Source organism: Leucoraja erinacea, chromosome 2 (assembly GCF_028641065.1).
Source record: "Leucoraja erinacea ecotype New England chromosome 2, Leri_hhj_1, whole genome shotgun sequence".
NCBI lineage: Eukaryota > Metazoa > Chordata > Chondrichthyes > Rajiformes > Rajidae > Leucoraja > Leucoraja erinaceus.
The window spans coordinates 109,006,094-109,033,024 of NC_073378.1; the positions used below are offsets into that span (position 1 = coordinate 109,006,094).

Sequence of the window (26,931 nt, forward strand, 5' to 3'; positions counted from 1 at the left end):
GTTGTTGGCATCATTGAGGAGGAAGTGACGGTCGGGGGAGCGGAAGAGGCTTCGTGATTCCCCGGAGAGACGGTTGGGAATTTGTCGGCGTCGGTGTTAGTGTCGGTGTTGGTGTCGGTCTTGGTTAGTGTCTAGGTGTCGGTGTTGGTGTTAGTGTTGGTGTTAGTGTCGGCGTTGGTCTTGGTCTAGGTCTAGGTGTCGGTGTCGGTGTCGGCGTTGGTCTTGGTGTCGGTGTTGGGGTGGGGGTGGGTGTTAGTGTCGGCTTGGCGTTGGTGTCGGTGTCGGTGTCGGTGTCGGTGTCGGTGTTAGTGTCGGTGTTAGTGTCGGTGTTAGTGTCGGTGTCGGTGTCTTGGTGTTGGTGTCGGCTTAGTGTCGGTGTTGGTGTCGGTGTCGGTGTTGGTGTTGGTGTTCGGTGTTAGTGTTGGTCTTGGTGTTGGTGTCGGTCTTGGTGTCGGTGTTAGTGTCGGCGTTGGTCTTGGTCTTGGTGTTGGTGTCGGTGTCGGTGTTAGTGTCGGTGTTCGGTGTCGGTGGGTGTCGGTGTCGGTGTCGGTGTGCCGGTGTTGGCGTTTGCGGCGGCGGGTCGGTGACCGACCGCGAGGTTATTCCTCACCGGCAGCGAGAGGAGCGTGGCGCAGCCCTTGCGTTAAATCTGAAGAAGGGTCTCGACCCGATACATCACCTATTCCTTTTCTCCAGCGACGCTGCCTGTCCCGTTGAGTTACTCCAGCATGTTGTGCCGATCTTCGGTTTAAACCAGCGTCTACGTTTCTTCCTACACACTTTGCCTTGCCGTGTGGCGGAGGTCGAGGCAGGTAGCACTGCTGGATCCCGATCCTTGCTGCGCACTGTTGCCTGTTGACCGATCACATTAATCCGCCCATCCTACCCTCGTGGGTCTTGCGTGACCCCGACCTGACCTCCCTGCAATTTAAATTACACCAAGAAATGAAAAAAGAAAAGCCGCTAAGAATAGCAATGTTACAAAATTTTGAGATTTAAAAAATCAAGTCTGCAATTTATCCCACCAGATAAAGCATAAAAATAAATTTAATTTGACACCTAATTCACTTTCATATCTCAAGTAATAAAAAAGTTATGGCCATTTTCATACTCGGAAATTAGCATCTTGTTCCCTATTGATTTTCTATGGACATAACAAAAAAGCTGTGATCGTGGACAGTCAAAAGCCTTCTTAAAAATTAAGAGAACTGAATGAAATTTTCAGTTATAGATTGAAGCATTCTGAAACAAATATAAAATAATCTTACTTGGATGACCTGAAATTACAGCATATAATTAGTTAGTTACCCAATTGTAGCTAATTTCAAACTTCAATTACTAGATCTAAACATCTATCCATTTCTTAATAAATGATTAACATTTTTAAATAGCCTAAGTGTCCAAATAATATTCACAAATAATTCACAATAAAACATGATTTTAAAATCTCATTTACATCAATTTATAGGCCAAATGGAAGGAATTTAGTGTTCAATTGCTGTAAATTAAAGTTCATTTTAAATCAGCTTTTTAGTGGGTTCCTGTGAACGCGCTGGTTTAGAACATTCACATTGCGCTGGATTTGTGCCTTCAAATGCCCAGAAAAATACTGCGGGATATAAAGAGCCCAAAATGAGCTACTCGCTATAGAAAACTTTATTTACAGGGTTCTTAAGAAGCCCCTTTTAATGTAAAAATAAGGTACATACCTTTAATTGTTTGCTTTATAAAACACTGGGGCTGCGAGAGGTTGCGGGTTTAGAGAGTGATTTTTAAACTACTATAACTATTATACAAGGCCATAAAAACTAATAATACCTTTTGCGACGGGATCTTTCAGCGATTTTCCGTTAATGATTTACTAGGCTGAACATTTTCGATTGCAACAGCCTAGTAAAAATCGCGTTTTAAACCCGCCCCCTCTAAACAGCGCCAAAATCGCACACACGGCCTGGGGCAGATTCTCAACGACGATTCATGTAGGTTTTGCAACATACCTACTAAGAAGGCGACTTTCTCCACACCCACAACATAAACAAAGAACCGCTTGTATTTTTTCTCCGGAGTTAATGCTTTGCAATAGTATTAGAATTTGACTGAGTTGTACTTTAAGTGTTCACAGTTTAAAAAATACTTTTAATTTTTGTTATAGGTTTACCATTGAAACATGAGTGATGGAGATGAAATTGTTCATGCTCTCAAAGAAGGAGACACATTTAAGAATGATGCAAGTGACGAGCCAACTAATGATGATGAAGAAGAGATTGCAACTAAAGATTCACCTGACCTGCAACATCAAGATAATAGTGAATGTTTTGAGAACCTTGAAAGCCAAGTCCAAACTCAGTTATTGAGTGGACAAAATGAAGTAAAGACTATTTCGGGTCAACACCAAGCTCAAGCTAGTGGTAATGGACAACAGGAGAGTGAGAGTAGCATAGAAAAAGCCCAAACTGAAGCTAACAATGGAACAAGTAATAAAGCAATGGACCAGGTGCATATTCAGGATGACGCTAGTGTGGAAGACAAAGTTGGGAATAATGTGGATGAAATCCAACCTCAAAATAATAATGGTGAAAGTGATATGGCTAAGAATGAGATTGGGCAAATCCAATTTCAAGCTTCTGATGATGGACAAGGTGAAGCTCGGAGTGAGGCAGACCAAATAAACAGAGATGTACAAGATGAAGCTCTAAGTATACCAGGTGATGTTGAAGGTCGATCCACCTATTGTGAACATACCAAAGCTCTGAGTGAGTCAAGACAAGTAGTGGGTCAACCTACTTTTGGTCAAAAAGATGAAGCTCTGAATGAGTTGAGCCAAAATGAATATCAGCTTGCCAGTTGTGGACAAGATAAAGCTTACAGTGATTTGGAGCAAGTTGAAGATGAGCTTACCAATAAAAAAAATAAAGATCTGTTTGATTTGGGTAAAGTTGAAAATCATTCTACCAATGGACAAGATAAAGCTCAGAGTGAGAAAAAACAAGGGCAGGATCAGGTTGATAGGTTGGGACAAGGTGAGGTTCAGTGTGAATCAGGCCAAGATCAAATTTATAATGATAACGAAGATAACACTAACAGTGGCACAAGCCAAGATCAACCTGTGACCCATGATATTAACAAAGTAAATGCTGAAGGTGCCGTGTGTGAAATGGAATCACAGCCGATGATAGGAAGAGCCGGTCTGCTTGCAGGAACAAAATCCTCAACTTCTACAGAAAAAAAGAGAACATGTACAATAAAAAAAAGTTCTGGCACACTACCTAAAACGCAAACAATAAGCACTCCAGGCCAAGCTAAGGCTAAGAATGCACCCTCCAAAACCAAATTCCAAACTAAAAGTATTGAAAATGTAAAGTTAAATGCTCCAGTGGCAGCAAAAGTTGAATCTGAGCCAGTTGGGGACAAAAAATGTTTGAGTGCTGAACCGATCAACAGTATAAATAACCCTCAAAACACTGCAACTGTGAAAACAAGTGTGAATGATAAAGACCAATTCTCAGCAAACAGAGATGTGTCTACTGTGAGCGTTGGGCCTCCTGCAAGTGACAAGACTTGGGCTACTAAAGTGGATAAACGGGTGATGATGTTTTGGTGTGATGTAAGTAGTATATCTCTTGATAAAAGATTACTCCCGTGTTCTATGTCACTTGATATTTTTGATCTGGTAAATTTTGTATTGCAATATTTTAAGGTTACACCAGGCTTTTTCGTCAACTGAAATGAACAGTACAGTTATTAAGTGAACTATTTTAGTTTCTAAATATGTTCAGCTGGTTGTACGTTCTGTGTAATATTGACGTGATTGCAGTATCCTTCCAACATTGTAATAGCCAATGTTCAGATTATCGGTAATATTATGATATATGATGTTAATATTAGGACTAATTTCCACTGTCTTTTTAATTGTCTTTCCATTAACAACCAAACTCCTAGATTTAGACACCTCCGTCCCTTTGGGTGTAGATATGCATGCATAGTAAAATAAAGCAAAGGAAAAGAAAGTAAATGATTAACAGAGACCTTAAAGTGTTCAGACCATGTTGGGGTGAAATTAAGAAAAATTGGAAAATTGGGAATTTAGCTAAAACCACGAAAAATCCAAGTTTATTTGTAAATAAGTGACAGGAAAGATTATAAAGGAAAGAAAAATAAACCAGAATGATATTGTGGGTGTGCAGGTATAAAACATAGATATGATTCAAAAGCGTGCTTATTTTTGTCCTGGTACAGCGGGTATTGTAGACAATGGCATTAAGTAGGAAGAGTGTGAAATATTGATTATGTTAAACATTGTAAATATTAGGTGTCTAGCATCTTCAAAAATAGATAAATCGTTGGGATAGAATGCATTACATTCTCTCAAAAGAAGCCAGAAGAAGAAATTGTAAAGCCTCTAAGCAGAACACTCCACTGGCTGGGAGAGAGTTGGGAGCCCTGTTCACAAAATTTGTTTCGCAGCCTAAGAAACAAAATAACTGATCTAGATGCAATTAGGATGGTTACTTTGCTTTTAAACCCTTCATAAACTTGAAATTAAATAAATCTTTGATATCAGTGGCCATACTTGCATGAAGACTTGTTTATCATTATCCAGGTTGTTAATCTCATGTTGGATTTAAATGTAGTAACAAGGAACTGCAGATGCTGGTTTACAAAAGAAAACACAAAAGTAGCAGGTCAGACAGCATCTCAGGATAACATGGATAGGTTTTAAATGTATTTGTTCATTCCATAGGCAATTATACCCCCACTTTACCAAGGCCTAAGCTCTACAATTATTTTTCTAAATCTCTTCACCTTCACCCACTTTTTTTAAACAAATTAAGATAAAAATACTCTTTAATAATCAGTATCTTTATTATTTCTAATATGTGGTTAATATAAAATGTTGTTTGATGATGATCCCATAAAGTCCCTTTGATGTTTTGTTATTTTAAAATTGCTACCAAATGCAAGTTGTTTAATGTGCAGTCTATTTTTATTTGAAAGACCCCTGATATAGCAATGTCTATTATGAACTTTGCAGCAATGGATAATATTTAGTTCTTTTAACCAAATGTGGTAAAACCCAATGCTCACATGTAGAAGCTTTTAGTGTAATTCATTTACATTTTCATGCTTAAAGATTTTAATTTTTCAATAATAATTTTGATGATTGAAGAAAATATTTTAATTCTAGATTTGTAAAGTATTTTGCACCTCTGCCCTGCATCTGCAAATGCATTTCCTTGGCAATAAACATAAAAAGGTAAGAAAGAAATCATTCTTCTCTGTGATGTGACCACTTTATTCCTTTATTCCAGCACTGAATTCCCCCTTGGAAACAGGAGAAATATATTAATGGTCAATGGTACTTTATTGTCATGTACAGTGAAATTCATTTTTGCATGCCGTTCAGTGACAATCTTACTATACATTAGATACAATCATTGTAAGGCTAAGAGTCAGTACACAATAATTGTCACGTTTCCCGCGCCATCTAGTACCCTTCATGTACAAACGTTAAAAGAATATTAGTCTTAACTTGACCATAATATTCATAATATTTATACATAAACAGTGGTACATTAATTATTCATAATTCTTGGTTAAATATTAATAAAGAGATGTAAACAGAGTGGCTAGGGTTGCAATAGATCTTAAGACCAATTGGGGTTGCTGGGATATCTGCTAATGATAAAACCTTTCATTCAGATTGGAAAATCAATCTTAGGTTAAAATCAGAAATAAAATTGACAGCAAATGTCCTGTTTACACTTATCAGAATTCTTTCCTTCTGTTCTTCACTGTTAATTAAAATTATATTAATCTAAAGAAATCAGATAGCACTGGAATAATTTTATGCATTTGTGTGAATGGAAAACACTTGTTCATGATTAGGCTAGCAACCAACAGAGATGACTTGTTGGAACCATTAACATTTTGTTGAACAACTTTTAATAGAGTAGCAGCACTTAAGACTCAAATATGTGCTACTAAACCAGCAGTAGGTTTTTGTCAACGAGGCATGCTTGAGGTTTCATTGTACTCACTGTGCAAAACTAAATTGGTGCATTTTATAAATCTCAAAGTTTAATATAAATCTCAGGTTTCTGCTTGGATTTTTATTGAAGTTGATCAACAAAATTCTATATAATCTGTTTTCCTTTAACTTTTTATAATTTTCCAAGACAAACTGTTTAGTACTGCAAGTATTAAAGTATCTGCTTTCAGATAACTAATTTATTGGAATATTTTATTGAATAAATCTCTGGTACAGAACTAAGTAAAATAAAAATTTTGAAAATAAATCAATTATAATTTCTTCGTAGCTCCTATTGCATTATACCTCAGAAACAGACTGTAGATTAAATTACATTCTGACCAAGAATATTGGTGATCTTTATTACATAAACTTTTTTAATTAATTATTTTGGCCTGGTTAGGTTTTGCTGTGCATTAAGATTAGGGGAGTAGAGTGTTTTATCAATGAAAAGGGCATTCTTGGGTTTGAGTCGTCTCTCCGTTTTACAGATTTGGTTGTGTATATCACAACTTTTAACCTTAGATCATGCTGAATATTAAATGTTAAGAATAAGATCACCATGTATTGTATTTGTGGATTAGTTTTAGCTTCTATTGCACACATTAAGTCTAAATGTTGGGAGCTTTGTTTTTCTGTTATGTGGTTAGTACATTCTTTCATGACATTCATTGCAGTAAACTTTAGTAAATGTTATTATGGCATTGCTGTTCATTACCTAAATCAGGGGTCGGCAACCTACGGCCCACGGGCCGGATTCGGCCTGTAATCCAAAATCATCCGGCCCGCAGTCGTATTTTTTTTCAATTAGTTTTAGCGACTTGGGAACTGCAGCCAGTCCCGGGTCATGCAGGCAACCTGGGAACTGCAGCTAGTCCCAGGGACGTGAGCTGACCTGGGAACTGCAGCCAGTCGCGGGGCAGGCAGGTGACCTGGGAACTGCAGCCAATCCCGGGTCAGGTGAGCCGAACTGGGAACTGCAGCTAGTCCCAGGGACGTGAGCTGACCTGGGAACTGCAGCCAGTCAAGCAGCACGCAGGCGACCTGAGAACTGCAGCCAGTCCCGGGGCACACAGGCGACCTGAGAACTGCAGCCAGTTCCGGGGACGCGATGGATCTGGGAACTGCAGCCGGTACCGGGGCAGGCGAGCCGACCTGGGAACTGCAGCCAGTCCCAGGGCATGCAGGTGACCTGGGAACTGCAGCCAGTCCTGGGGATGGGAGCCGACCTGGGAACTGCAGTCAATCGCGGGGACGCGAGCCGACCTGGGAACTGCAGCCAGTCCCAGGGCACGCGAGCTGACCTGGGAACTGCAGCCAGTCCCAGGGCAAGCGCGGCCAGAGCTGACCTGGGAACTGCAGCCAGTCCCTGGGACAAGCGAGCTGACCTGGGAACTGCAGCCAGTCCCAGGGCACGCGAGGGATCTGGGAACTGCAGTTAGTCCTGGGGCACAAAGGCAACCTGGGTGCTACAGCCAGTCCCGGGGCAGGCAAGGAATCTTGGAACGGCAGAGAACTAATTGAAAACACGTGAAAACTAATGCGAAAAACAACACCACATGTCACACTAGTTAGTATGTATTATTACTAATTTAAGTATTATTAGTATGTACCATTAATAATTACTAATTTAGTTAGTATGTATTATTATTACCTCCGTTTATGAACTATGGCGATAGATGTGGCCTGTCATCCGCTCACAGACATCAGTCCTGGCCCCTATGCAGAACAAGGTTGCTGACCCCTGACCTAAATGGAGCTTTCTGATTGTTAAATTTTAACTAAAAATAACTTTACATTTTTTTTAATGTTTGTTTAACCACTGTTGGTTATTCAAATGAAAACAACTTGTTTAAACATGATTGTGATTTTTGCTAATTTACGTGGAAATTTACTTTTTTTTAAATGTTTGCTGTCCACGGTGTTACTCTTGAGAGTATGTTTCAACATCGTCACCTAATTTCCAAGTTTAAAAAGATTGCAAATCATTGCTTTTATTTTATAGTTTGTAAACTTGCAATACACATTTTTCTTGGTGCACCATTACACCTTTTTGTGCATATGAATGGCCACGTAAAATGGTCATACCATTGAAAGCTGGACTGGCAGCTGTGCCATCACTATCACAACGGATTTAGAGGTCTGAACAGATTGCACTATGGTTGCAAAAAACAACGTAACCACCCAGATTTAAATACCCTTTTAACAGATACTCACTCTCAGACTTCCTTCACACATCAGTTTTTGCCAACCTTCTTGAATTGTCAGCAGAAGTAGGAATCCACTGAGGGAGTTATCACCTAGCTCCTTGATGTGCCTTTTAGTTGGTTGATCAAGGAGTGGTGATAAAAGCATATGTGAAGATCTTTGTGGATAGACCATTGTACTTTCTATGCATTATGGATCATAGGGTGGAATAAAAGAAGAGGAGCTTCTGTACTCTCTCCACGAGGGCTGGATTTCCATTGACATGCACAACAACCAGTCTTGGAATCGATGATTGTTAGGTTTATTTATTGACAGAAAATAGTGGTGATAGTTTTGCATCTGTTAACTACAAGAAAGTTAAAATGTTGAATGTCAATAATGGCAGAGACTTTCCTGTGGAAAATCAAAATATGGTGGCTCCCATGTATTTTTGTGTAAAATTTGTCAAACATTTTATTTTTGAATTTGTATGAGAATTCTAAAATAATCTAGGTACTAATCCCATTTTTATTCTGAAACAAAAGTAAATACGGATTAGCCTTTTTGACCAAAATCCTTCTGCAGATTGAAGATCTTTTTGAATTTAATTAAACTGGCCTAACTATGCAGTACATATAATGATTTTAAGGAACAATGTCAATGATTTTAAGCTCTTGAGAGTTAGTATTATCAACAAAACTACTTGGCATTTTGACTTAACGAGGATGAAATTAGAATTTGTGGTCTGAAAACTGTATTTTGGAGGTACTGCTGTGCATTCTCCTTCAGATGGTTTATCATGCTTAGTCAATTATACCTTTTTGTAGGTCAGTCTATTGCATTAATTTCAGGGTGAATGGAGATGAACTTTATTTTTTGGACTTTTAAGTAAAAGATCCTTGTGGAAATATTCACACCTTATGGCTCACTAAAAATATTTTTCATTCATAAATTTGAAGCTGCAAAGTCCCACTGATGTTGGAATATAGTTTTAAAGTTGGTCCATCTTACCTAACCCTAAATTACTTAATGCTGCATTATTATTTAAATGCAATGAAGTCACAATAAGTAAGAAAAGGTTAAATCTATACATAAATAACTAAAACTCTCATCTTGTTATCTTCTGGTTTGCGTTGTTTTTACATTTGCGCAAAAATGGTACACGATAGCGCTACGATATTTCGCCACCTTACTCCCCATTCTCATGTGCTGGAAGTGCAACAAGTTTTGTTCTGATAAGTGGTATATTTTAAAAGTTATTGAGGTTTAAAAAATCTTTTTTTTGAAACGCACATGCGCAGATTGGTATCCTCCCCTGTCAGTCACCGCCAGGACAGCTACGCCCCTTTCTGCACCTTCGCCGTACTGAATGGCCACGTCCGCTGTCAGTCACCGGCGGTGCCCACTGTTGCCCGGCAAGGCTCCTGGTTGGTGCAGCCTCCGGTCAAGGCAACCTCCGGTCAGAGGAGCAGCAACCTCGAGATCCTGGGGAGGTGAGGAGGGAGAATGGGGAATTGAGGGAGAGGAAGGGGTAGGGAGGGAGAGGGGGGGAAGTGGGGGAGGTGAGGAGGGAGTCAGGGGGGGGGGAATTGAGTGACAGTAGGGGGTAGGGAGGGAGAGGGGGGAAACATGGGGGAGGTGAGGAGGGAGACGGGGATTGAGGGAGGGGGGTAGGGAGGGAGAGGAAGGGGACAGTGGGGAGGTATGGAGGGAGATGGGGGGGAGGAGGGGGATAGAGGAAGAGAAGGGGGTAGGGAGGGTAGAGGAGTTATGGAGGGAGTGACTTGGTAGGGGAAAGGAGGTGAGGGACGGAATGGGGAAGGGTAGGAGGAGAGGAAGGGGGAGTGGGGGAAGTAGGGAATGGGGAATAGAGGGTCCTGGGGGAGGTGCGGAGGGATAGTGGGGGGGATAGGGGAAGTTGGGGGACAGAGGGTTAGGAGGGGGTAGGGAGGGGAGAGGTTATGGAGGGTGGGAGTGATTGAGGGTAGGGGAAAGGAGAGGTGAGGGAGGGATTGGGTGAGGAGGAGGAGGAGAGGGGAAAGATGAGGGAGGGTGAAGAGGAAGGGGAGAGAGTGCTGGGGATGCATGGAAATGAGCCGCGTCTGCGCAGTTGGGGGCTATGGGTGAGTGGTAGAATATTGCATTGGGGGAACGGGTTGCATTGGGGGACTGTGTGACAGGGACCCAACGGGTCCCACATGATCCATTGTTAAATAAATCCACAATACTGCGTGGCATTTAATGGAATTTTGGATAGGCACGTACATTTGCAGGGAATAGAGGTATATGGTTTAAGTGCAAGCAGATAAAAGTTAGTCTTGGCTTCATGTTTGGCATGGACATTGTGGCCAAAAGGCCTTTTCCTGTGCTGTACTGTTCTAATGTAAGAAAGAACTGCAGATGCCGGTTGTTACGACTCCCGAATGCAGGTACTTCAGAGCCGCGTAACATAATTCAAAAACCAGGTTCAAGTTCAAAAATAGTTTTAATTATTCAATGGAACACAAAAACCCAAACCTGATTCAAACAACCCAGTCAGGGATATGGATGAACTGACAAACAATTTAACAATTCTCCAGCCAGCCACGTGATGGACCGTCGAACCGGAGACTCTAAAACCTGCCTAAAGAGATATAACCCTGAAACAAAATACACAAAAACACTAAGGTCAGCCCTTATCCATCCTGTAAAATGACTTACTGCACACACAAGTCTTTTTACTGTAACTGTTTATTAACTGAGACTTAACACTAAGCTGTAGCTGTCCGTGGTCATCACTGGAGCTAGAGAGCAAGCTAGAGGTGGGGACACTACAATTATACTGGAGACAATGGGGAGTGGTTAGTAGTGGGGAGGTCACTATGGTTAAGGGAACATGCACTGATCTACATCCTTCCTCTTAGAAACAAAAGCATGGCAGGTACTATACAGAGTGACCACGGCTCATACGCTACGAACACCAATCGCACCGGCAACAGTATAAAACTATGCGAACTCCCCGTAGCGGACAGGCGGCTTGACCAGCCGGCCAGAGCGGGTGCGTAAACCGCCCTCCTCCTCTTCGTCGGGAACAGAGGGGATAGCAGCTGGGGAATTGGCAGGAGAGGCGGGCGGTGGAAGGAGGGGAGAACGCGGGGCTCCGGGCGGAGAACCAGGCTTGGCAGGCGAGGCAGGTTTGACAGGCGAGGCAGAGGAACGGGGCGTCGGCGACCGGGGGGCTGACAGTTGAGAGGGCAGGGTGCGCGCCACGCCTCCACGGGAACCAGGACGCCCCCCCCATAGGCATGGAGGCAGGTGTCACCAGGAAGAACTTTCTCACCAGATCTGATCTGCTTGAAAAGGCTTATTGACATAACATTGGCGAAAGCGCCAGTATCGACCTTGGCAGAAAAGGAATGGCCGTTCACAGTAACATGCACAGAGGGATCCGTAATCAGAGCAGGTGCACCCAAAAGTGAAAAAATAGTCGGATCTTCATGGGAGGAGACTGCATCAGAGTCTGGGAGCTCCTCCAGCTCGTACTGGGAAAGCAGAGCACTATCAGGGAGTGCAAGGTTGTTTAGATCGGCGAGGTTGTTTAGACTCCTTCTCGGAGCAGGGACTGGCTTCCCACGGGAACGGCAGGCGGCAGAAAAATGGTTGAGTTTGCCACAGGAAAGACAGGTCTTGCCCTGTGCGGGGCAAACGTTCGAGGGATGCGCTGTAAAATGACAGTTAGGGCAACGGCGCGGGGCAGTTGAGGTGGCGACCTTCATGGGGAAAGCCGCGGGGTTTCGTCGTGTAGTCAGGCGACCGGCTGGACCGGTAAAGTTAATGTCCTGGGGAGCCGGGCGGGACACGGAACCAACGGCTGAGGACATGCGGGCAGCATACATTGCATCCCGCAGTGTCAGATCGGGTTTCACTAGGAGCTGCTCACGCAGTCTTTCGTTGCGGAGACCATGAACGAGGACGTCCCTAATTAATTCTTCTGTGGTGATTGTCTCAAGGCGGCAGCGCCGAGCCAGGTGATGCAAAGCGGCAATATAAGCGTCGATATGCTCGCCTGGCAACTGCTGCCTCTGGAAGAATTTAAAGCGTTCTATAATGTTGTTGGTGGGGATATCACAGAGGGCAGTGAACTTAGCGATGAGACATACCGGGTCGTGATGGTCCTCTCCGGCGGCGAAATGGAACGATGCATATTGGTCCATTGCTGCAGGTCCCGCGAGGTTGAGGAGCAGGTGAGCCTGCACAGCAGGAGTGGCATCAGGATGGGCAATAGCGATGTAGTGTTCGAAATCGCGCTGGAACACGGTCCAGCGATGGACAATGTCCGTGTCGAAAACCAACGTGTCAGGTCGACGACAGGAGTGGGACATGACAAAAACGAACGGAGGGAAGGACTGGGAGATAGAAATAAGAAAATAAAAACCGATAAACAGGAGACGCAGGTCTACCGCTGTGACACCATGTAAAATGACTTACTTTACACACGTCTTTTTACTGTAACTGTTTATTAACTGAGACTTAACACTAAGCTGTAGCTGTCCGTGGTCATCACTGGAGCTAGAGAGCGAGCTAGAGGTGGGGACACTACAATTATACTGGAGACAATGGGGAGTGGTTAGTAGTGGGGAGGTCACTATGGTTAAGGGAACATGCACTGATCTACACGTCCCAATTCAATATTTGTTAACAAGGAATGGTGAAAGTACACAAAGTTCTATGCCATGTGGCCAGGCCTTCTGCAGCTCACACCAGCAGACTGCTCACAGGTCAGGGTCGACAAAGAAGAGAAAGAATCCTGGGAGATTCAGGTATTTAAGCTTCAGATGAGTCACCCGTCACCTGACGCAGCTTGGCCAATCGGGTACAGGAGCCTTTAACCCTGTGATTCCTGACTCACAGCCACGCCTGCACTCAGGAGAAAACAGAAACAGGTGAGTACCCTATAACACCAGCAGAGGGAGCGCATAACACCGGTCCAAATAGAAGGTGGACACAAAATGCTGGAGTTACTCAGCTGAACAGTGGAGTTCTGCAGGGATCTGTGCTGGGACCCCTGTTTGTGATATATTTGATGACTTGGGGAAAATTGTAGATGGTTTGGTTAGTGAAGATCTGAGAGAAGTATGTAAAATTGTGAGAGGCATAGATAGAGTAGACAGAACCTTTTTTCCCCCATGGTGCTTGACATTTCCACAGAAAAAAAGATTCTGACTGTCTACCTCTCTGTGCCTCTTATGATTTTACATACTTCTATCAGACCTTGAGTAACCAAACCGTTTATATTTATTTACAAGGGTCTGATCCTGTGCTATCCTGTTCTATGTAGTATGTGTGCAGAACAGGTTGCCGGGGAAATCAATGGGCAAATGGGATTGTTCCATTAGTCACCCTGGAGTTAGTGGACTGAAGAAACTTCCTACGTGTAAGGAGATGGAAAATTGCAACACTCAAAGTAAAATTAAATGATTTTAATTAATGTTAATTGATGTTTTAATTAATATCATTGTATAAAGTATTATTGACACTGTCATAAACTTCATAATATATACATTAACAAGAATGCATACAGGAACTATATACAGGCACTGTAGGCTCGAAGTCATCATTTAAACTGAAAGCATGGTTGCTCACATTCCACACAATGGCGTGGTGGAAACCCGACATGGATTACGGATCGGGTCAGCAATAGCAAAACCAGACATGGATCAAATCAGCAATAGTAATTGATCTACATCCTACTTCTTAGGCTTTTGCCCATACAAAGCATGCAAAGACATAATATATAAGGATATAAAGTTAACTATCATCTACAGCGAAGCGGCGGAGGATGCAATATGAGTAATGTCAGTTATAGTTAGTTAGAGTCCAGGATCTGCCACTAGACAAATTCTTTGTATCTTATCACAGGCTTGCAGACGCGTCCGGTACAGCCCCTCAGCAGTACTCTTTACGGGTGATGCCACCAGGTGATGCCGCCATAGATACAGCCTTCACAGAGAGTTTCTTCGCAAGCGATGACTCAACCAGCACAGGTTTCACGGGGGACTTCTCCACAGGCCTTACAGAAGATTTTTCCATCAGCACCGGCCCCACTAGCGGTTCTTTCACAGATGTAGAGACAAAGTCCTGATCCCAGAACTGCTCACGGCTTGCTGTCACAAGCCCACCGTTTAAACAATCGTATCCATCCTCTGTCCATAGCACTTCATCTGGGTCATCCGCACAATCTTATCGAACTTGCTGCGCTGGCACCGGCTCGTTCACCGGTAGAATATGTCTTTGGTTACGTCTGTAGAGATCTCCATCTGATTGAAGCAAATGGGACCTTGGTTCTGGGCACACCTCTTTTCTGTGTCTGTTATTGGACAGTCTTCCCTCCGTCAGAGGTTGGAGTGGACGGCTGGAACAGTCGTAGTACGCCTTTTGCGTCAGTCTTCTATGTTGCAGCTGTGCCTGAAATACTTGAGGCTCGTAGACTTGTGGCTGAAGCACGTGCCTTGAGATGGGAAGGGTGGTTTGGGTTTGTCTGGACATAAGTCGCAGAGCCGGTGAAACGAGCGTGGGATCGCGTGAAGTATTGAGAAGATCTAAAAATATGTCAGACCCGGCTCTGCTGGACTTCTCCATAACTGCCTTAGCACTGCGGACAGCATGCTCAGCCAGTTCATTCGATTGGGGATTCTCCGGAATGTCGGTGATGTGCTTAAAGTCCCATTCTCTCGCAAAGTTCTTAAAAAACGCTGGCTAGTGAATTGTCCACCATTAGCAGACAAGAGGGAGCTAGGCGCCCCATGGACTGAGAAGTGTCTTGCAATTTCTTGATGGTCGGTGGGGGCGTTGCGAACCGGCTGCCCTGCCAGCAGCTTGTAAGTCATTTTCTACTTTTGTTTTAGTATGTCCCAATGTGTGTTTTTAATGTTTCTCGGTGTGTCTTGTGTGTGGGGGGGGGGTGGTGTGGGGGAATAAGGGGGAAAGCGCTTTGTTCACCTCCTCCACGGAGAGGTGACTTTTTCCATGTCTCCTCCGTCGCGGACTAACGCAAAGGATCAGTGCGGCCTTCCCCGGAGATGGGCCTGGAGCTTCAGCAGCGGGCGCAGCGAGGACTTTTTCAGCGTGGAACGGGTGAGCCCTCGCCGGGGGTCGCCAGAAGGCAGTGCTCCGATCGCTGGCCAGCTACAGCCGCGGTTGGCGGAGCTTCCAGCTGGAGTGGCGTCCGGAGCTTGGGGTCTCTCGTTGGGGACCCCGGAGGAGAAGAGCTCCGACCACCGCCCCACGGCCTACATCAGCTTGAAGCCGCGGTCTGCAGTGCTCTAACTGCGGGTGTGGCAGGGACATATCATCCGGTCGAAATGATCCGATCACCAAATCTACAGCTTCCAGCAGCTTTTTTGATCGCACACACAAATGGTTCAATAGATTCTCACCCTCATTCTGGTTTTGTGAGAACTTCACCCGCTGGATGAGAGGATTGGCCTGAGGTTCACACAGCTGTTGAAACTTTATTTTGAGACATTCCGGGTTGTCGGGTGATTCAGCAGGGGTAACGACCGCAGCTGCACCATCGACAGTTTGATGAGTTATTTCATCTTCATACACAAACTGTAGTGTGCGTTCATGAGCTTCATCTCCTGCGAGGTTGAGGAGCATGTTAGCACGGGCCACAGCCGGTTTATCATAGTAAGATGCAGCAATGAAGACATTATATTGTCGCTCAAAGAAACGCCATCGCTTTCCAATTCTGCTATCGATGGCGAGAGGTTCCGGTTTTTAGAAAGCTTCAGCCATCTCTGAGAGTGTAAAAACCCGTAAAAATAGCAGCCAAAGTTGATCCGAAGTTCACTTCTGACACCATGTATAAAGTACAATTGACACTGTCATAAAGCGTCATAATATGTACTTTAATAAGAATACATACAGGAACCATATAAATAGGCTCAAAGTCGTAGTTTAAACTGAAAGCATGGTTGCTCACATTCCACAAGATGGCATGGTGGAAACCCGACATGGATTACGGATCGGTTCAGCAATAGCAAAACCAAACATGGATCAATTCAGCAATAGTGATTGACAATTATTTTTCTTTGAGAAAGCATCATATGCATGATTATCCTGGTAACTGACTGATATACACATACTAAAAAAAAATGTATTTTGAAACGGCCTGATATTGGCATGACCATTTCAATTAAATATGTCTACATTTATTTTCATGATAAAGCAACCTTTGTTACGGGAGAGGCCGCTGTGCAGGAAGGGGCGTTACCGTTCTGACCGTGGCGTTGACTGACAGGAGGGGAGACCAATCTGCGTGGCGCTGACTGATAGAAGAGACCAATCTGCGCATGCGCGGTTTTATAGAATTTTTAACCTAAATAACTTTTAAAATGTACCATCAATCGGAACAAAACTTGTTGCACTCGCAGCACGGCCCCCCATTCCCTCCCTCCGCCCGTATGTAAATGGAAGAGAGAGATTTTTTTGCCCCTGGCAAGGAGGAGGTTCCTTCGCCGTCTCTGGCCATGGGGTGAGACTGTAGTGGAGACCCAATCAGGAGAATGGTGAGTAAGGTGGCGGAAAATGGTAGCGCTATCGTGTACCGCTTTTGCACAAATACAAATACCACGCAAACCTGAAGAGCACAAGATCAGAGTTTTAGTTATGTATTATTATTCTATGTATAGATTTGGTCTATGCATTTAGCAGTATGTGAACGTTCACTATATTCTTGCTTTTGTATAGATCAGCCACAAGGTTTTTTTTTAACTTAAAAAAGTGACAAAATGGCCCACAGATCAAAGTTTGCAAAAGGGGCATTTTTAATGAAATATTTCAGTTTTATGTCCCAACAGAAACAATTTCGCTAACATTTTCTGTTCCCTTTCCTGGTTGATTCTCTCCAAACATCATTATGGCAGATTGAAGCAGCCTTAAAGTTGAATGGTAAGTATCGCAGGATTCGTTTTGGCTCCTGTTCCCATCTCTACAGATATTACACATGTAAAATCTTCATAATGTTTTGAGGATTCAGTTTCAACTATTGCTGTTTATTATAACTAATGTGTTCATTAAGTTTTATTTTAACAGTTCTAATAAAGTGATAGACCAGCAAAAAATACAATAATTAGGACTTCTAGTTTTACTGCACAAGTCTGAAAGAAAATTAATTTCCCCAAAATTCTGCGTGGTCAATTCCTGAAATTGCTAAGATGAAATACAATGGTTTAACATTGCTCTCCACTCATACTGGCGCATTGCTTCCAATATGCAACTATTCGAGGGTAATGAAAGTTATGGTTATATTATAATGTATCTTTTTTTTTGCCTCTCAGTCGCAATTAAATTTATGAAGGAATTAAGTAAAAATTAGAAAAGGCATTTGTGATCTTTTGGGCAACCCATCAAGGCATAGGGATGCCATGTAGTAAAAACAACAATCATGGACATTTCAGAGCTTCTAATATTTGGATGAAGAAATCGTTTTTGAACTGTGAAGCACAACTATGCCTGATTCAGCCTCGATTGTTCTGCATTATTTTTTGTTATCATGCTCTTTGGTAGTCCTTTTTTTCCCAATATTCCTTAGGTAGATTAAAATTCCTTTTTTTAATATTACTAAAAGAGATGCTGCATTCCAAAAGCAGACTGGAATAACTAAACAAATATGTCTAATGGAAGAATAGATATGTGAGGAAAATTATTCTGAATCTATCATGTCATTTCGTGTTTTCAGCAGTAGCAAAAATAGATAAAATATGATCACAGTATTTTAGAATTTATTCAAGAAGGAACTGCAGATGCTGGAAAATCGAAGGTACACAAAAAAGCTGGAGAAACTGAGCAGGTGCAGCAGCATCTATGGAGCGAAGGAAATAGGCAACGTTTCGGGCTGAAACCCTTCCTCAGAATTTTTTAATTTATGTTGTATTCTTTCAATTTAAAAATCACGTGGAACTAAATCTGTTTCCTAATTTTTAGAAGAGTGAACTAATTTTTTGTCACTTGGACAATTGTGCTGGTTGGATTGTGTTGTTTCAGTGTGTGTTTTGAGCTACACTGAATCCCAGCTATGCTTTAAAATATTGAGGGAATTTTTTTTAATTGTATTGTAGGAAAGTACCCCAAATAAATTAATTTTACCGTACATTTATAAATCTGTAAATTCTTAAACATTTGTCAAACTATTTCTTTTTGTGGAAACTGGAAAATATTTAATTCAAATCTTCAAAAATAAATTAAAAATCGTACAGTCCTCTTCTGCAAAAGAAAAAATTATCATCACGTGTATGGTATTTTTCGTTTACAAAATGTGTTACTCAGCTTTGCTAAACTTGCTAAAACGCGATCAAATCCTGCTCACACCTTGAAATATTATTTTTAGCTTTAAATATAGTGCAGGTTTAGAGTGTAATTAGTTTGCCTTGTAATAAACTGAATAAATAAAATTCTAAAATATTGATTAACGTTTTGTGTAGATCATAGTTGAATTCTGACAAATATAGCTAAACAAAATGTTGTGTTTCTTGTTTCTAAATTGAACACCCATTACATGGTAAAATGAACACAATGTCTGAGGAAAGTAATCTTGGATAGTTTCAAGACACTTTCCATTGATCATCTTCCTTGTTTGGGGCGGTATCTAGTTGGGGCCGTGGTGGCAGCATACCACATGTTTGATAATATTTCTCATTTGAATCATAAAATAAAATCCATTACAGCCCATCTGCTCTCGTATATATCATTCGAACAAACGCATAAACACTTTCAAGCAAACACCTCAACAACCTCTGTATTTTGAGCTCAAGTTTTGATGGCCCAATTCAACTTCTGATGTACTGCAGACGGCTCAGATAAAGGAAATGCATTAGGATTTAAGAAATAGACTATTTCTATAAATGAAAACATCGAGGTCAGCACTTTGGTCTTCGGCTTCATGTGGTTAAAGCTAAACTTATTTGGGTTTCTGATGTTCACAATGTTTTCTCAAGTGAACTTAAGAAGAAACCTAAAATATCAAATGGTTTAGATTTCATTGAAGCTGGCTTCCTGGTGTGCGCCCCTTTGAGTGTTGGATGCAATGTCATGTTTGGCATAGCTTAGAATTTCTAAGTTGCTGCCACTATTACTGCATTCACAGCATTCTCTGTGTGTGAGGAAAGTTACTGCTATGGACAAAAAAAAGTGATCACTTCAACTTCCGCAGCAAACCATTTTGCAAGCATAAAAATCATCATCAAACGCAATTATGTTTCTCTGAGCAGTTTCCTAAGCCTTAATAAGGGATTGCGCCTGAAGAGGTGGAAACCAACTTCTACAGCATATGTTGAGTTGTGCTATTCACAGTGGCTCTTAAAGGGTTTCTCAGCACTTGTCCATCAAACAAGGGCTCATACATTTGCTTGACTTTACATTAATGACTACCTAATGAGGAAGGAAGAAGAGGTAGTAAACATCTTGTTCAGGTGACATGCTTGGTGATAAGAGATTGAAACTTAGTAGATCGTTTTTGGAAAATTAAGTATTCAATCCTTTTGCCAGGCAGGTCCATAGCATGATGGATGAGTCACTAACCGGCTTTACTTATTGAAAAGACTTGGTGGAGTAAACCCAGGTGCTGTGATTCTTCCCATTCAGTTCCAGATAACCTTGCAAACAAATGTCCTAATGGATTGAACATTAACCAGGTCGACCAATCAGCGGAGTGATTGCCATTACATATTGCTGTGCTGTTTTCGCTACCTGCATTCGAGCAAAATCATACATACACTTGAGCAGTCTCATGGGCCTGTCCCACTTAGGCGACTTTTTAGGCGACGGCCAGCGACTAGGACAATGGAAGTCACCAAAGTCAGCACCGGCGACAACCTACGCTAACATGGCGACAACCTACGCTAACATGGCAACAACCTACGACAGCACCTACGACAACTTACGACAGCCGAATTATCACCACTGGTAGTCGCCTAAAAAATCGTCTAAGTGGGACAGGCCCATTAAGCTTGACACTCCCCAGTCCATGATTCATTCCTCTTTCACAGGTAGGTTGTTTGTAACCATTTAGGAAGTGTCATTATCTACACCATGAAACAGACAATATATCCCAACGTCTATATGAACAATAAATAAATACATGTGTAGGAAGGAACTACAGATGCTGATTTACACCGAAGATCGCCTATTGTTTTCTGGATTATTTTTGGAATTTTAAAAAAATTGGCAAGTTTTACATGGTACTATAAATATAGAATTTTAGCGCTAAAAATCTTTACAATCTGAAAAAATACTCTTTTATTCCCATTTCACTGGCCTTTAAAGTTGAACTGCTAGATGTGATTAGAAATGTACCAAAACAATATCAGAAGAAGGTCAGAAATTGCTGCAAGAGATAAATCTCTTGTTCGTTTTTAAATTTACGACCATTATCAACACTAGGAGAAGTCTGATATTGACAACTTTTTGAAGCAAGTATTCTATTCCTTATCTAGAAGTAAATTGTATATTTTCAGTTTTTACTTTTCTTATTTAATTGTACTTTTGCAATAGCATATCAAAAATTGCTACTTAAATGATTAAATCTGATATCTCATATTGCTCCTGTTAAATGCAGTGGCATACCACAGAATCCAAATGTGAATACATTCAGATAACTTAAAGGAAACATTATTGTAGGAATAAGTGCTCAGATGTGTGCAATTACCACATCATAAATGTATAACTTTACTGATTGAGGGAAACGTTATTTGTAATAACAATGCTACAAATCCTTGGGATCAATTAAATGAAAACTATGCTCTGTTGGACGATAAGGGATGTACTGATTTTCTCAATTGTTAATTTATTTATTAATCAGTTTAAAATATTAGATTTTTAGGAAACAAATGAGTTTGGTTTTATTGCTTTTATACTTTAGGGAAACATAGCATATAATTCTGATAAAATTATAATAGAATATATACCTAATTATGTTTTTGAAACTACTGCACAATGATATGCAGCGGGGAAAAAAAAATATTCGACATCATCAGTCATAGAACATTAGCAACAGTAATAATACTAAATTGGTAGTGTCACTTGATTGTTCATGCTTTGGGTGTTATGTTGTAAAATGATGGCATGAAGAAAAAATTGTACAAAAATGCATGGTTAATTACATATGGTTAATCACAGTGTGCTAATTGTCTTTTGGTTATCCTCTGGTTTGTTGTGATCCTGTAATTTATGATATAATCCAATGGTGTATTTGTGAGTGTGTGTGTGTGTGTGTGTGTGTGTGTGTGTGTGTGTGTGTGTGTGTGTGTGTGTGTGTGTGTGTGTGTGTGTGTGTGTGTGTGTGTGTGTGTGTGTGTGTGTGTGTGTGTGTGTGTGTGTGTGTGTGTGTGTGTGTGTGTGTGTGTGTGTGTGTGTGTGTGTGTGTGTGTGTGTTGGAATGGGGAGTAGAACTGAAATAAAATTGATGTTGTATTTATCTTGTCGACTGGTTATTGAATGCTATGTTTAGCAGTCTAAATACAACTCCAAGCTTTTCCAGTGCGTAGTTGGTTTATCCAGTGACTAACACACTAGAAATATTAGTTGCGAGGTTTTTGAGGAAAGTCCTAAGACAAAGAGGTGGTGGAATTTAGGAGATTAATTCAAGTTAGAGGCTAATTCAGTGTGATGCCCATCGTTGATTATTTGAGGCATTTATATTATAAACTGCCTGGCACATGCGAAGATTAAAAGGACCTAAGTGTCTACACAAGAATGTTTTTAAACACATTTTGACATTGGGATAGATAAAGAGTTAGTTACAGTTGGGAACATTTTAGGTAAGCTCCCATTTATGGAAGTTATGAGTTGGGAGGCATGGGAGAACTGGAATAGAAATAAGAAAATAGAGGAACAAAGGCATTGAAAGAGATGATACATGGGTAGAATTAGGAGTCCTCTGTCTTTATATAACTAGGAGTATTCTGTGCTTAAATTGATTGAAGAGATCAATGTCTGAGCAGATATAACAAATTGAGGTTTTAAGGCTAAGCTGTTAGGAATGTATAAAAGTATTGATAGTAACTGGAGTTATTTTCTTATTCTTGGAACAAATGATGGTGATGAATGTATTTGAATTTATATGTGCCTCTCACAACTTTGGATGTCCCAAAGCATTGGGCTAGACATTTGCTAGATATTCCCCACTGCCCAGGGTCATCATGTGATATCCAATCACCCCTTGAACTTATACGAGATGTGAAAGATTGAACTCTTTAGTCCCAGGTGATGAGGTCCAGACAGTGACTAGGTTTTGGAAGCTATATTGTTAAAGCCTGCCCCCTGGAATGCATTCCAACTTGCTTAGGGAGGAAGGTAGGGAGTGTAGGATTGTGGTGGTGGGGCACTGGTGCTTGAGGGTGTAGTTGAAGAGTGCGTAGATGGGCTGCGAGAAGGTGATGTTGTCAAAGCTCAATTATTAAAGATGTAATAACTGCATTTGGAAAGCAGTGACAGGATCGATCAAAGTCAACATAGATTTATGAAGGGGAAATCATGCTTAACTAATCTTCTGGAATATTTTGAGGATGTAACAAGTAGAATATATAAGGGAGAGCCAGTGGATGTGGTGTATCCGGACTTTCAAAAAGCCTTTGACAAGGCTCCACACGGGATCAGTGTGTAAAATTACAGCATATGGTATTGGGTATTGACATGGATAGAGAACTGGTTGGCAGACAGGAAGCAAAGAGTAGGAATTAACAGGTTATTTTCCAAATGGCAGGCAGTGACTAGTGTGGTGCTGCAAGGCTTGGTGCTGGACCCCAGTTATTTACAATGTATATTAACAATTTCGACAAAGGAATTAAATGGAACATCTCCAAGTTTGCGGATGACACAAGTTGGGTGGCAATGTGAGCTGCGTGGAGGTTGCTATGAGGCTGCAAGGTGACAAATAGGTTGGATGAGTGAGCAGATGCATGACAAATGCAGCATAATGTGGAGAAATGTGAGGTTATCCACTTTGGTGACAAGAGCAAAGAGGCAGATTATTATCTGAATGGTATCCGATTTAAAAAAGGGGAGTTGCAACGAGACCTGGTTGTCCTTGGGCATCAGTCACTGAAAGTATGCATGCAGATGAAGTAGGCAGTGAAGAAAGTAAATGGCATGTTGGCCTTCATATCGAGAGGATTTGAGTTTAGGAGCAAGGAGGTCCTACTGCAGTTGTACAGGGCCCTGGTGAGATGGCACCTGAAGTTTTGTGTGCAGTTTTGGTCTCCTAATTTGAGGATGGACATTCTTGCTATTGAGGGGGTGCAGTGTTGGTTCACCAGGTTAATTCCAAGGATGGCGGGTCCGACATATGATGAAACAGTGGGTCGACTGAGCTTTAAAATTTAGAAGGATTAGAGGGGATCTTATAGAGACATTTAAATTCTTAAGGGATTGAACAGGCTAGATGCAGGGAAAATGTTCCTGATGTTGGGGGTGTCCAGAACCAGGGGTCACGGTTTAAGAATAAGGGGTAGGCCATTTAGGACAGATTAGGAAAAACATTTTCAACCAGAGAGTTGTGAATCTGTGGAATTCTCTGCCTCAGAAGGCAGTAGAGGCCAATTCACTGGACATTTTCAAGAGAGAGTTAGATTTAGCATTCAGAGCTAAAAAAACCCTAGGGTTATGGGGAAAAAGCAGGAACTGGGTACTGATTTTAGATGATCAGCCATGATCATATTGAATGACGATGCTGGGTCAAAGGGCCGAATGGCCTACTGCTGCACCTATTTTTCTATGTTTCAATGTTTTTATGAATGGTTCGAAGTGGCGAATGGCCTACTCAAGCATCTATTTTCTATGTTTCTATGCTACTTTACCATTTTAAATAGTTTTTCGAATGTTTGACTTTCAGACAGTGAAAAACTACTTTGCTTTGTGTAAAAAAAATTAAAAGAGAAATTAAAACAATTAAAAACTCATTGAAGTTCTTGGAAATTAAAATCATTGAAGTAAGTTATATAAAAATGATTGTATTTAGCTGGCCAAATATCTCCATCAATACAAAGTGCCCCAGGAACACAGTAGGTCAGCCAACATCTGTGGTGGGAATGGATAGATGATGTTTTGGGTCAGGACCCTTCTTCAGACTTTTAGATCTACCCAAGCTAGCACATGGATTCTTGGTGTAACCTCTTACTCTTTCAGCATCAAAATTAAGTACTCTGGAAATGTAACTCAACATGGGAGTAAAAGTATTAACACTGAGCCAAGGCTGACAGTGCTCATGTAGCTTTAAATAATCAGTGATAAGGAAATTACAGAATAGGAGGAAATCATTGAGAATGTTTATGGAGAAATCTGAGAAATTGTTTGAAGGAACATGTAATTTTGAAGAATGAAAAAAGTGGTAAGGTGTGGTGCTCGGAGATAATGAAGAAAATAACGGATAATTAACTTGGCTGTTTAGTGCAAACATTGGGGGCGAAGGGCCTGTTCCTTTGCCGTACTCTTCGATGTTCTATGTGACCTGGTGGAAAAGAAATCTTGATGAAAGTAATTGAATAATAGGGATTAATGGTACACCGGATTACTTAACTCATTCCATCTGTATACGAGCGTATTGTTGAAAGAATGTCCAAATGAAGAGTCTACTAAATACATTTTTGTGTTAGCCAGGATGTTGATACATTATTCCTCTTGAGTTGATAGGCAAGATGTCTGAGATCACCCAGAGAATCTTATCCCAGCACGGAGTTCATGATTTTATGGGGGAAGAAAATAAATGGTGAAGAGCATTTATGGTGAAAATAAATGGTGAATGGCAGGGGGGAGCATTGCTGGTGTACAATATTCTAATAATTTACTGATTGAGAACGTTTTGAATGTATGGCTGTTTAAATTAATGTAGAAGTAGAGATTTATAAGATTTTTATTATTCTGCAGTTTCTAAATTGTGATCCAAAAGTATGAAAATGTAAGATTTGGTCATGCAGATTTTAGAGCATTAGATTGGATTTTAAGTAATAGTGTCTGTAATGTTTATCATGCGCCCGGGTTCATCTTGGCTATGTTTTTAATCTACGTAATACATAGCAGATCTAATAACGTACAAATTTTGGGTTCCAGTCAACGAAGCCAAAAAAGTTATTAAAGATAAATTTCAAGCTCCTGCGGAGGCAAGGACTGTGGAAGGTCTTCTCGGTAAAATGAAGCTAAATAAAGCTGTACTAGGTATGCTGTTCAGTGCTATGTTTCTTTGTGTTTGTGTATATATACAGTATTTCTTGGTGTATCTTATGAAAACCTACACGTGTCAATTATGAAGATAATTAGAGCAACACAATCCCATTTTTGAATTTAGTAAATAAGCTACTTAGTTTGTGGCAGACATTCAATTTGTTGGAAAACTTTAACATGATTGCTGTAACGTTTCCTCATTTAATTTCAGAATGTAGAATTTAAAAATACTAAACCAATATTTTGTTTTCATTTTACGGAGCTCTATAACAATACTTATCTCATGAAGAATAAATTCTAGTCAACTGCGAGCCATCAGGCAGTTACCAATAACTAATTACTATTGAAAATGTTTAGTTTAATTTTAGTTGATTATATTGATCAGTGAATACTTGAAAATTGAAAGAAAATAACTGAAATAAAATGGAATTCATTGCCACAAGACGGCTGTGGAGATTGCAGGTTCTTGAGTAGTAATTTCATATACCCCAGGCTTGCTCATTCAAGTACCTGTCCAGTTGTGTCTTGAATGTTGTTACAGTTTCTGCCTCTATCGTCTCTAGCAGCTCATTGCAGATGCCAACTATTCTTTGAAAATTTACTTCTCTGATCCCCTTTAAACCTCCTTCCTCTCACCCTGAACCCACACTTAGTTTTACACATTCCCATCATGAAAAGCAAACTCTGGCTATCTACCCTATCTTGGTTCTCATAATCATATATATCTCTATCATATAATCTTAGCCTCCTTTGCTCTGTGGTAAACACACCCAATCTCTCCTTATAACTCAAACCTTCAATCCAGGCAACCTTGTGAATCTTTCCTATACCCTTCAAACTTAATCACACCTTTCCTGTATTGTGGCGACTGGAACTGCACACAGTGGTCCACTTATGGGCTAATCAACCTTTTTTTTGTTATTGTAACATGATATCCCAATGCTGGTTCCTGATGAGGAAGGCATAGAAACAGAAACGTAGAAAATGGGTGCAGGAGTAGGCCATTCGGCCATTCAATATGATCATGGCTGATCATCCAACTCAGTATCCTGTACCTGCCTTCTCTCCATTCCCCCTGATCCCCTTAGCCACAAGGGCCACATCTAACTCCCTCTTAAATATAACCAATGAACTGGCCTCAACTACCTTCTGTGGCAGAGAATTCCAGAGATTCACCACTCTCTGTGTGAAAAATGGGTTTCTCATCTCGGTCCTAAAAGACTTCCCCCTTATCCTTAAACTGTGACCCCTTGTTCTGGACTTCCCCAACATCGGGAACAATCTTCCTGCATCTAGCCTGTCCAACCCCTTAAGAATTTTGTAAGTTTCTATAAGATCCCCCTTCAATCTTCTAAATTCTAGCGAGTACAAGCCGAGTCTATCCAGTCTTTCTTCATATGAAAGTCCTGACATCCCAGGAATCAGTCCGGTGAACCTTTTCTGAACTCCCTCTATGGCAAGAATGTCTTTCCTCAGATTAGGAAAACCAAAACTGTACACAATACTCCAGATGTGGTCTCACC

At 41.2% G+C, this 26,931-nt stretch overlaps 1 protein-coding gene across 6 annotated transcripts; it reads left to right on the top strand.

Annotated features, from left to right (window-relative positions):
- Positions 1–25,689, top strand: LOC129713767 (uncharacterized). 6 transcript variants are annotated; one of them, XM_055663082.1, is made up of 5 exons: positions 1–72; positions 2,153–3,604; positions 5,186–5,254; positions 17,122–17,146; positions 25,298–25,689. In XM_055663082.1, the coding sequence occupies exons 2-5, from the start codon at positions 2,168–2,170 to the stop codon at positions 25,492–25,494; spliced, it is 1,728 nt and encodes a 575-aa protein (XP_055519057.1). In that variant the 5' UTR covers positions 1–72; positions 2,153–2,167; the 3' UTR covers positions 25,495–25,689. The 6 variants fall into 6 exon arrangements, with proteins under 6 accessions (XP_055519057.1, XP_055519049.1, XP_055519040.1 ...); XM_055663074.1 differs by lacking the exon at positions 1–72 and adding an exon at positions 539–812; XM_055663065.1 differs by lacking the exon at positions 1–72 and adding an exon at positions 539–808.
- Positions 25,690–26,931: the final 1,242 nt, after the last annotated feature.